At 41.9% G+C, this 12,727-nt stretch overlaps 1 protein-coding gene across 2 annotated transcripts in view; it reads left to right on the top strand.

Moving 5' to 3' along the window:
• Nucleotides 1–12,727, top strand: part of ttll7 (tubulin tyrosine ligase-like family, member 7) — a 64,103-nt gene that overhangs the window by 32,556 nt on the left and 18,820 nt on the right. For both annotated transcript variants that reach the window (XM_069149982.1, XM_069149983.1), the window contains exons 10-14: nt 427–521; nt 2,951–3,098; nt 4,619–4,692; nt 7,504–7,639; nt 12,569–12,655. In XM_069149982.1, the coding sequence (XP_069006083.1) occupies nt 427–521; nt 2,951–3,098; nt 4,619–4,692; nt 7,504–7,639; nt 12,569–12,655 (540 nt within the window). The remainder of the gene's footprint in view (nt 1–426; nt 522–2,950; nt 3,099–4,618; nt 4,693–7,503; nt 7,640–12,568; nt 12,656–12,727) is intronic.

Below are 12,727 nucleotides of genomic sequence, written 5' to 3'. Positions count from 1 at the left end.
CCCACCCACCACACACACACACACACACACACACACACACACACACACACACACACACACACACACACACACACACACACACACACACACACACACGGGCTCTTCTTCATGCACAAGTACACACACATCAGTGCCAGACAGGATTTATGCTTCGGCGAAGGCTAAGAGTTCCAAAGTGTCCTTCAAAGAGAAAAAAAACCTCTCATATTCTGTCTGTTTCTGCCTTCGTCCTCTCTTCTTCGTGTGGGAACAGATCTCTTTTTTTCCCCCCCGAAGATGCCCTAAATCCACTCCCGTAATTGCACAGCATTTCTGTCTGCTGAATTGAGAAGAGAGAAGAAGAAAAAAAAAAAAAAAAGGAGATGAAGCAGAAAAATAAATCCAGAATATTCTTTGACTGTTTCTCCTCTCTCACTTCTCTGGCAGATCAATCGAGCTCCGAGCTTTGGGACCGATCAGAAGATTGATTACGACGTGAAGAAAGGGGTGCTGCTCAATGCTCTGAAGCTCCTCAACATTAGGTACTGTTTTCCACCACAGTCACATACACAAACATACACGTTTGTACATGCATGCAGATGGAAACACACATTACACAACATTAAGTTTCATGTGCAGGAACAGCTCATGTCAAACCTTACTTTACAGTTTCAAGATTACAATGGATTATTACAGGTCTTTTTTGTTTGGCAACCCTGATGACGTTAATGCACGGTACAATTCAGCTTTCATCCTGTTTTTGGTTTCAGACTAATGAGACATTAGAGACATAAGTGTGAACAGAACAGGAGGTTTGAGTTTTGGACAAATAAATTACCGTCCTTGTAAATTTGTGTTTGTGTTTCTGTGGTGGAGCCAAGGTAAACGGCTATGTCTCTACCTTGCGCTTTGTGCACCCGTCAATCAGACGTGCTTGTGTGTGTGTGTGTGTGTGTGTGTGTGTGTGTGTGTGTGTGCGCGTGCCATTTTTTTACCAGTACATTCTGCTGGCTGTCTGTAGTTCTGAATCTACTTTGTTTACTCTGTAGATTTACATAAGCTTCCTGTTTTGCCCTTTCACTTTGCCTTCGGGGTGTATTTGTTTGGCCTGTTTAGTTTACACACACTGTTCTTATTGTATAATGCATTTTTTGTATATGTAGCGTGTTTGTGTATACGTGTGTGTGTGTGTGTATTTGCTGGCATGCTTTTCTGTCCCCTGGCTACAGCGCGCCTGTCCACTGATTGATCATAGTACACCAGACCTCTGGATCTCTGCTCTCTTTTTTTCTCCATCTCTCTCTGTGCTTGTCCTCTCATTGCTCTAAATATAGTCTCAACTCAACTAGTCACACACATACAGTACAGTACTCGCACGCACACACGCACGCACACACACACACACACACACACACACACACACACACACACGCACGCACGCACGCACGCACGCACGCACACACGCACGCACACACGCACGCACGCAATGGATCAATTACATGCAGCACCATAGATCCAGTGTGGCCGAGTGTGGTGCGTGGTGCAGCCAGCCCACATAAACACTCACTCCGTCCTCCCGCCCGGCTGCAGTTGGCACAAATAAATCTCTTATCAAAATGATTTGTTTCATGGCTGATGTTTGCTATGTTCCCACAGATTAAAAGGGGAGATCTGGTTATTTCACGACAAATAAATTGCAGGAAGCCTTGAAAGGCGGCAGGAAGCTCTTTCTACCGGACGAACTGCTTGTGGTCATGCTGGAGTGAATGAGGGTTTTGTTGCACTTCGTTCACTTTTTCCTTATATAGCAGTGACTTTGCTTCCCCAAAGGGAGGGGTTGGTGGTGCGTAGAGGTGGGGCTGGATCTTGACTCAGCTCACAAAACCAACTGTATCAAATGGGATCAATTCAAAGCCGGCCGGGCGTGGACATTGATAAACCTCAGTCCCCCAACAGCACTCAATATCCAATTTAAAGGGCCAGCGATTGACTAAAATGAATTGCCCTTTCTCCAGACCACAGCGACCCACTTGTTCAGAATCAGCTGTCTGGTCCTGTTCATCTCAGAGTTGTTTGAGTCTTAGCTCCATCTTTGTCTTTGTGCAGTTGAATGTTTCGTGAGGGTGTTTCTGCCACCACAATGATGTGATGATCGAAAGGCAAATTCTGGTTACTTTGTCAGTTAGGGAACTTCATCATAGTTTGCAGCATTCTTAAAACACATTTTCTGTTAGTTTTATTAGAGTAGGATGCAGTGTTACAATAATAACAACTTTTATATTCAAACAAATCTGACAGAAAACAAGTGAGGCTCTGTCTTACACCTGGTGCAAAGCGTTGATAAGTGCAAGACAAGTGTCTTTCCGACTTCCAGACCGACACAGTTGTCATTTTTCTGTGCAACACGCAAACTGTTCAGATAGCAAATGTACGTCTGCCTATCTGAGCATCCGGGGGCGTGTTGGTCTTAAAATGAGGTGTGATCAGGCATATTGTTGATGCTGCTTACAGAAAGTGATTTTGCGATCGACCAACAACAACGAACCTGCCAGTATATTAGCAATCTGTCAAGGTGCAAGCGCACCTGCCTTTAAAGGTGGTGCTTCAATTCAATTCAAAACACCTATGATTAATTAGGGCAATAAGTCCAACCCCTCTGAATCCTGTGCCTTACTGTGTGCTCAGATTATCTGCCAATAAATTAGCAAAAGTAGATCTGGACACATCATTATTCTACTTGCTCTATGCACTCCAGGGCGAACGCTTTGATTGTTAAAATATAGCCCACAAAGTATTTTTGTAAAAGTTGTGAGATCTCTAGTGGGGATGAGACAGAAGAGACAGAAACTCCAAAACCATTAAACTGCATTCATGGTTTTGCTTTTAGTTAATCTACTTTCAATAGTCTAAACCTTTTCTATATGTTTCTAAATATGCTTGGTGTTACTCTACCTGCTGTACGCTGATCCAGGGCCAGTGATAAGAAACGCAACCTGGCCCAGCAAAAGGCAGAAGCTCAGAGACGACTCTACGGTCACGGCTCCATAAAGAAACCCTCGGCTGCATCTTCTGACTGGGAGAAACAACGGCACACACTGGAACGAAGAAGAGAACAGCTGGTAAGGCGCAAATAGAACATTACATTCCTGTTAAACCTTATTATTCATTAAGTCAAGATTTGCTGACATCGTGCTTTGTATTCACACATTACCACACCGTCCCATCTGAGATGTCCTAAGTCAAACCACACTTTTCTAAACTGCTGACCACTGACCAACTGCAGAGCAGCATCTGGGATGCTAAGCACCTGTTCAAGGTGGTGCTCCTTAACTGTGGTCAAGAGAGTTGAGAGCGATACTCATTCATTTCCCCACCCAGACATTCAAATCCAGCCTGGGGATTAAAACAATGGCTGTACAGTCGTGAACCACGATCATAAGCCATGATACACCTTTACAGCTTTTTAGGCCACACCAAAATGAGCACAAAATATGGTTTGGCTTCAGTCTTTCAGGGACAGATTCTTTTCACAGATGTGTTCAGACAAAATCATAGAGTATCTGTATGTTTATATATATATATATATATATATGTATATATATATATGAATTATTAGACAGGGCTAATTTACTCCTGTAAACAACCAGCCAATACACCAGTGCGTTATATGCTAGAAACACAAGTTGAAGTTGAAACAAGAAGGAAAGCCTGAACAGAAACTCAGTTTCACATTCTCTTAACTCTGTCAAAAGAGTCAAAGTTTTCTGAGAAAGGCATACCATATAATAATTTTCTCTTTGAGATGAAGGGAGCGGGGGAGCTTTCCTCAACTGTATGGGAAAAGTGGCAGCTACTAGTACTTTCCTGCCTCCCACTCTCTTTGATTAGCCTTTTGATTAGCCACGGCAGTAATCAGTGGGAAGAAGGAAAGATGGCGTAGAGGCACTTTTTAAAAAGGGCATCACCTCATTTTTGAGTGCTGTTTTGGCTGAAGTGTGAAACTAGGTTTTGGTCTATTGAAGGCACATATAGCGCTGTGCTTGCTGATGTTGTAGTGGTTCCACAAGTACACCTTTGTGATGTACTATTAATCAGTCCTTCCAGGAAATCTTCCAGGAGACCTTTTCTTAGCCCCACAGTTCTCTAAGTTCAATAAATAAGTAAAATTAAAAAAAAATTAAAAAAAAGATTAGAACAAAAATATTTCTGATGTGTAGCATGATTATTATCACAGGAAGTGCTTACATATTTATTCCTTTATCAGGTATTGCTTTAAAAAAAAAAATGTAAATTTGTCTTTCTCAATTTGTAATTTTTTTCAAATTCCCACAATTTTCTGCAAAAGAACTCACTTCAATTCTGCAAATTATAACGCAAGTTTCGAGAAAATCAGCTGCAAAATCAAGCATTTTTGATCGCAACAATCACAAAAAAACTTCTGGATGGACTGATTAACAGAGAAAATGGAATGAATTATGAGTTATTGATGGGTGAGACTCTTTCTGGATTCTCTCTCCGTCTTGCCTTGTGTTTTGCCAGACTTTATTCTCTCTCTCTCTCACGAAAGTGTTGTTTGGCAGCGATTTTCATCTGCACATTTTTTTTGTGGACTTTTCTCTGTTTTTTTGCGTGTTTCTAGAAAGAGCGACTGGCACAGGTTCGCAAACAGAACTCCAGGGAGGAGCATGAAAATCAACATCTGGGAAACTACAGGTAAGAGAGAGCCAAACAACTGGGGAAAAGGGTCTCTCCCTCCAGGAACTCCACCCACTGTACTCGTGCCACCTCGCTTACATTTATGGGGTCATCTGCAGAGCGCCTAGACTGGGATAATATGTAAAATGGAGAGTAACAAAAGAAGTCAGGGGCAGTATGTAATGGCAAGGTTCAACTTGTCATACCACTGAGCAATATTCCATTTGCAGCATATTAGAAACTTAAATTAGCATGTATACTTTGCTTGACAGCTGCAAGCCATCCTCCGTCTCCTCTCTCCCCCACAGCTCTATTCTTCTCGCCAAACTCCAGCTGGGACTCTGGAAGACATGTCCATTTTTAATAGTTACCTCACAGATGGAGCAGATTCACCTTATAGCATGACTCAGCAACACCAAGTGCAGATTTGCAGCTAGTCCCTTGTAAATTGTTAATGCTCCTTCACTCCCTCAGTTTTTCCTCTTGCCGCTGGTTCTTTGTCCAACGTGCACACACACTTAAAAATACACTCTCTTTAATGTTTTGCACAAGCTCCGGCACAATAAACACAGACCGACAGACACAAATGGCGCTCGCGTACACACACACACACACACACACACACACACACACACACACACACACACACACACACACACACAACCACACACACACACACACACACACACACACACACACACACACACACACACACACACACACACACACACACACACAGAGCCTTCTCGCTGCCTCCCCAAGTCTAAGTGACTTCTTGACTCATCACTTGTCTGAGTGGCTCGTGAGAATACTAATCCAGGCCTGCATGAAGTGCTGTCACCTCCTTCCTATTTTTCGACAGGCAGCCAGACAGTCAATCACGCAGGCTGAGGTCTGTCTGGAGCGCCCCTAATAAAGACCTCTTAGCATTCAAATGGTGTCCCGGCGCAGCACTGAAGTCTGATTAACACACTGCTTCTCATTAGATGAGTTTGGGTAATGAACTTACTTACATTCGGCGATTAGATGAGACCTGTATGAGGTAGAGACAAGCCAGGGCGCTGTGGCATCCGAGGGAAACCCAGCTGGTTGTTGCTGTTCATTTAGCTTCATTTAAGCGGCTGGAATCAGGAGACTTTTAAGATACTGTCTACCAAGACCAAGACAGTTTTAAACCGATGTAAAGGGAATAAGAATACAAGTTTTGCCTTTGGCCCCGTCAGACACATTTTATTGAATTCATATTGAAGGGTCACACTCAAATAAAACATGCATATGTTCAGATATAAAAGGTGCCAAGAAGACTGAGCAGTGTTGACCTCAAGCTTTCCAGCCAAGTGTTTCATTTTGCTCTTTAAGGATCCACGAAGCTCTGCCTCTTCTCAAATATTACAAGTGTATCTCGAGGAAAAAGAATCTGGTCCACGTCGCTTAAAAGAAAATGCACCTCAGTATACCAAAGTATTAGCAGTTGGAAAATCTCACAGAGCATCGTGCCAAGAGAAGGAAGGAAGGTGATTGGTTCATCTCAGGTCTCACATTTGAGCAGCTGCTTGATCTGAAACTGCAGTTACTAAATTAACACATAGAACTGGGTCAACTTCTCCACAATATGGAAATCACGTGCCCAGATCCGCAACTCTGCATAAAACTGTTAATGGCAGATGGGGTGCAGTTAAAGGTTTTATGGTGAAATTGTTTAACTTGACTTGCACTGAAATCCACTTCTTAAATGTGCACCTGGCTTAAAAGAAACAGTTAATAAATCAATATTTATTCTGTCATGGTAGAACATTCACTGTTGCATCCATCTATAGTTTTAGTTGGGGTTTTTTTCTGACTTTTTTTTTTAACATTCTCTTGATAAAAAAAGAAAAAAAAGAAGGCCAACTTGGAGGGAGTTTTGCTCCTAATATATCTGTGCAGATGTCAAACTATTTCCTTGCACTTGCACTGACCAGTGTTTATTTTGATTACACCGCTAACATTGTTTAGATTTGATGGCTGAAGCGATGAGTGGGGGAGTTTGGAGATGTATTAGGAGGATAACCAGGCAGAGATACATTGCTCTAATCCCCTTCGGCCCAAGATAAACACTGAGCTCTGTTATTTTAGTCTTGAGGGCACACATGCAGAATGTGTGAACAGGCACATTAGCAAAGGACTGCAGAAAACAGTGAAGTAAAGTGCACGTCTCAGTGAGGGTGAGTGAAAAAAAAAAAGCAGTATTCATGCAATACACCATGTTAAAAGACTGGCTGTCTGAAGTTTGTGCATTTTTATTAACTCAAGGTCTCTATTAATACTTCTTTGTCTGTATTTTCTCTTTGATCCCTCCTTCTTCATTCTTGTCTCCTTGATCCTACCTCTCACCTTTCTTTTGTCTTTTCACACCTCTCACTGACATGATTTTCTCCACCTCTGTTCCCCCTTTTGTTTGCTCTCTGACCTGCTGTGCCTTGACCTCTCTCTGTGCCTCACTCTGTCCGCTTGTCTCTTCTCGTTTTCTCTTTCCCTCTGTATATTTCATTCTTTTCTCTTATTTTCTTTATCTCTCCATCTCTTTGCCGACCGCCTTCCTCCCCCTTCTCTTATCCCTCCTCTTTTTCTGTCCTTTATCCCCGACTACTCCCTCCCTCCCAATTCTGTCCCCCAAACCCTTTTTTTCCCCTCTTCTGTTTCTCTATTCCTTCACTTGTTTGCTCTCTCTCATCTACTTTCTCCCCTCATTGATAACCTTTTTTTTCTTTCTCTTTTTTTTCCTCACCCTTTTTCTCCACTCCTCTCTCACTCCCCTCGCCTTTCTCTCTCTGTCTCTGCGGCCTACAGACGTATTTACCCCCCAGACGACAAGCTGCTGTTGGAAAAGTATGAAAGCCTGCTCTCGGCCGCCTTTCAGACCTTTCTCGCCGGGCGAGCTGCCTCACTTCAAAAGGAAATGAATAATCCTCTGAAACAAATGAAGGCACGTACGTCAGTGGCAGACCGTCACGGACACACACACGGACACACACACACACACACACACACACACACACACACACACACACACACACACACACACACACACACCTGCAGAGACTCACCTAAACATTATACACACAGTATGCAGACACTTGTCGACAAGGACATGCCAAAGTAAAGAAACACACACATTTCTATTAAGATTCTCTCCACAGAGAACAAAAAGGATGTGCACATAATGCAGAAAGTATGCCGCAGTCCTTGGTATTTGTTAGAACGTCTGACAATGTCCTTCTTCTCCTCTCTATCTGCCTAGCCTTCCCATTGCCATTCACTCCGTCTTATTACAAATATTTATTCGCTTTTAAACGCAAATCAAATCCCAGACAACAGTGTCAGTCTTCTTTCTTTACAGTTTGACACTTGAGTTTTCCTCGTCCTCTTTCTGCATCCTATCATTTTTTCTTTCGGTTGATAAAAGTTGCTGCCCACACATTTAATCTATTTTTCTGCAGGTCTTTTATTCATTCAATGACAACTATCAAGATGTTTGAATATATACATGTGAATGCAAGAACACACACACTCACAAACTTGTGTGGGAATGCATTTAGCAACTCGTTAATACAGCGGTTCAGGTCATCGTACGTATATAAATGACATTTTCTGTCTGGTATCAGAAGGAATGTAGCTTCAGCTGAAGACAAATGTATGAAGAGACTTTGCAAAGGAGAAAAGTTGATTTATATACCACCTGACTTTTACGGGGGGGGGGGGGGGGGGGGGGGGGGCAGGAGTAGAAAGAAATGTGAAGTGTTTAAATGGTGACAAAAGGAAGATGAGAGAAGTCGTCATGAAGTAAAAAAGATAGTGAGATGCTGATCGAGATTTTTGTGCTGTCACTTTTGTTTCCTGTGAGATCATTTTTAGAGACTTGAGTTTTGTGTTTTCATGTCTGGTTATGTATTCAAGAACAAATCAATGAAACAAAAAGACACAAAGGAGGGCTTTGTGTAATAATTCAAGACATGGGGAGAAGAAGCGCTGATGAGCAGGAATGATGCACAAGAAACAAAGAAACCTTAACTGCTTTTGGCAACTGAATAGTAATAGTGAATACTGAATATGGATATTTCTGACAGTAGTACTGACATTACTAATTCATATCAAAGCGCCGTCATATGCAACTATTGCAGCTTTTATAGAAACTACCTCAACAGATTGTAGCCCTGTGCAGTTTTGTTATTGTGTCATTTCAATAATTCTATTTCTGTGGAGATTTTTTTTTAGAGATGTCAATCTCAGATCAGGCGGAGCCCAAACACCAGGTCTGTTAATTTAATTAGCACACAGAGATGTGGATTTTGTTCAAAGTCAGAATGAAAAGAGAGCAGCTCCAGTGTTTCCTATCTAATAATACAATCATGACTGACAACTGGACTGTCCTTATTGAGTGTGAGATACTAATCTTGACCATTTATGATGAAGAAGGGATGTTGCAAAAGTTTAGTGACATTCATCAGACAAGTAACATATTTTATGGAATATTTTTTTCTCCCACCTTCTGCCCGTGTGCGGGTCCTGGAGCCTAATTACTTTAAAGCACAAGACATGTGTTCATGTACTTTTCCTGAAGGACTTTGGATAGATGAGGGGGTTTGTTTGTGAAACTTTCATTAGTGTTGATAGCACACACTCACACTGAGGATACAAAGACCCACTTGTGTGCGTGTTCTGTGCGTGATGTATTTATGACGTGTTTATGATTTGCACTGCCACTGTGGTATTGGTTCCATTACTCTTAATAACTTATTAGAGGGGGAAGTTCAGGCATGGGTAATTTAGCCTTTTTCTTTGCTTTAGTAGCTCTGCATACTTTGTTTTAATGTAGAAATTATCTCACCATTATTTAGCACGAGCTTTTTAGCATGAGCTTTTTGTTTCTCACTGCTTGGCTTCATGAATGTGACACGGCTTATTTGCAGTCCTATGGATGTCAGTGTACCAGCAGGCAGTGAGGTCTGATCCCAATTAAAACCATTAGCACAGCCATCTTTGATTTTTTTTTTTTTTTTTTTTTTTTTTTTTTTTTAAACTGTTTTGAATATACATAAATCGACCCACCCTCTTTATTCATCAGCTGAGAGGCATTGCCCATTTGGGTAGTTTTTCCCTGTTGCAAGAGGCCGGAGGTCATTTTCTAGCAAGCCATCAACTTATCTATCATGTCTGACAAACGTTGCCCCTCAAGACTCATGCTTGCTGTCTTTGTGGGCTTCTCAGGGCCATGAATTGAAAAATGTCATGTATTGTCACGCTATCAAAGACAGTAAAACCTGTGTTGGAATCCTGCTGATAACATGCTGATTGACTGCACAGCACCCTCCAGACCCGAGCTGCTGTGCTACACAAAACCCAGCCACAGGTTACATCGGTTTCTACAGGGTTTGCATCACCCTTCTCCCCACTTCCACTACAGTTACGTTGACAGTTATGCATCAAGTGGTTAGTTCTGTTGTTAGCTATCTGAGTTTCCCACCAGCTCAGCTGATGTCCTCCTATTCCTAAATTTTGTTTTCACATGGATACTGAAAACAAAAAAGAAAACTGTTGTCATGCAGGAGCATTCTCAGTCGGCCTGTTGTGCAGAACAGCACCAGTACACAAACTGCAAAGTTGTCTTGAGGCGGTTGGCAGTTGTTGTAGAACCTATTAAAAGAGCAAGTGCTGCAAATATATGTACATCAATCAGGGATATTAAGGATCTGGGAAACTCATTGTTTTTAACCAACTTTCAACAACAAAAAAACACCATAGCCTTTAGAAGAAGTATTCTGCTTTATGAAGAGTAGGCACTTTGTATTTAAATAGATTTGGATCTGGATTTCATTCCCTCATGAATCATAAACTTTTGCTTCCTGTGGCAAGACGACCCTTTTCACTGCGGTGCACAGCTCAGTTCAAAATGTACTAATACACAGTACGTGTAAAATGGGACGAAAACACCAATAACCTGCTGAATGTGTTGTACATCAGGTTAAATTGAAAACAGTGTCATAGACGAGAGGCACATTAAACTGGGAACAGTCAGAGCAGATGCGCCTGCAGCTCCGGTTAAACCGGCGCTACCTACAGGCAAAACAATGAACTACATATAATAACTACAGCAGCAATGTAGAAATGCAGTTATGCAGATGTGAACCATCTACAGGCAAAGAAGATAACAGCAAAAAAACAGCACATGCCACGAACATGTAGTATATAAGGGTAGAACAGAGTTGTTGTTGTTTTTTTTTACAGCTGCTGGTTATGTAGGAATCTTATAAAAACTGGAACATGTTATCTGCTAAATAGTGGGACTGGTGGAGTCATTGTCTGTCCTTCTCCAACGAGACTATCTTCCTTTGCATAACAAATGAGGGGGGGGGGGGTCTTGGCCAGATTTGATGTGTTTAAGCCCATTTTTACGAATGTTATTTTTTGTACTGTGGAGGATATAAATTTCTAAGCAGTGGAAAGCATCTTCTGACTGCATCACCACAAAAATGGACTATTATCTCTCAAATGGCCAAGAAATATGGAGCCAGAGAAAGCCAGAGCAGAAGCTGCCAACAATAGCAAAAGAATTGATAGAAATACAAAAGAAGGGGCTCTGAGGACCTCTGGACAGCACTGTAAACATGGCTGGTCATCCAGTGCCAAAAAAGTACTTAGTTTGGAGACTATAGTTTATGAGCAGACATGGACAAAGATCATTTGTGATAGTACTGTAACATGCAGCCAGAAAAGCCATAATCTGAGCAAGTTGGGAAATGCTTGGTTGTGACTGTGCAGCCAGTGATCACAAAATACGATCTAAATCCGCATCATTTGATTTAGACTCACTGTTTTATAAACACTTGTATTTATGACAACGTAAATAGCTTTCAGTTTGTCTGTAATTTCTGTACATGTGTTAAGTACAGCTTCTCCCGTGTTGCAAAACACGTCATAACATCCATGTAATTTGCTTCAGTTTTATTTAACAAGCTGATGGGGTCTACAGTGATTTTTGAACCACCGCGGGTGAGGAAGCTTTCACCTCGTGAAAGGTTATTGAGATGGCAGCTCGACCGTCTGATCAACTGATGCGTCTCAGTCCTCTTCAGGCTGACATATTTACAGGTTCACACTGACACAAGAACTACAAAAGGCTTTTGTAGTTACATAAGCGCACAGTATAGTCACACCAACATACCGTACAAAAAAAACCCCACATGACATTTAGAAAGAAGCAAAAGCTCAGAGAAACTCTGTGAGCCCATTGAGGAAGGAAATATGCCACTGTACACATATGCACAGACATGCTAATGTTCCCCACACACACACACACACACACTGTGAGCCAGGGGCACACTGACCTTTTCACAGACCCCTGAAAGCAGCTTGATGGTTAATCTGAGTGAAAACAATCACTTTTCATCTGTATTTGAGCAGCAAGTGGGAGCTTGTCATGTCGCCGCCATGAAGCAACATGAATCACCTTTGCCTGCATTTCAGCTACAGCCAAATGGCCAAAGCTTCAGTATATTGGCAAAGGCCGTAACTCTGCCTTTTCCAAATTCAGCCTCTATGAGTGCTGCCAATGAGCGTGGCATGTTAAACCAGGGCTCATTCTCTAACCCCCAGATAAGGCACACGTGCCTGTGAAGTTAAACTTTTTCATCCTGCATTTTTTAATCAGTTTCTTGTTCTCTCACACCTTGATTGACTTCAAAGCAATTAGAGATATGAAACAGCAAAGCATTTTAATTATTCCATATCAGTGTATCATCGAGATTTAACTACCATGCAACTCTTTGCTTTTTCTTTATGTTCCTTATGTAACCAAAACAAACACCTCTAGCATATTCTCATCCACGTTGTGTTTTCTGTATGTATCGGTGTGTAGGAGGAGGACATTTTGGATCTGCTGGAGCAATGTGAATTGGACGATGAGAAGCTGATGGGCAAAACCTCCAGGCAACGAGGCCCTAAGGTGGGTGTGAGAGAGAGAGAGAGAGAGAGAGACAGAGAGAGAGAGAGAGAGAGAGAGAGAGAGAGAGAGAGA

Source organism: Embiotoca jacksoni, unplaced genomic scaffold (genome assembly GCF_022577435.1).
Source record: "Embiotoca jacksoni isolate LCO1_2020_lvr unplaced genomic scaffold, fEmbJac1.0.p SCAF_16, whole genome shotgun sequence".
NCBI classification, from domain to species: domain Eukaryota; kingdom Metazoa; phylum Chordata; class Actinopteri; family Embiotocidae; genus Embiotoca; species Embiotoca jacksoni.
This window is presented reverse-complemented; position numbering and strand designations above follow the sequence as displayed.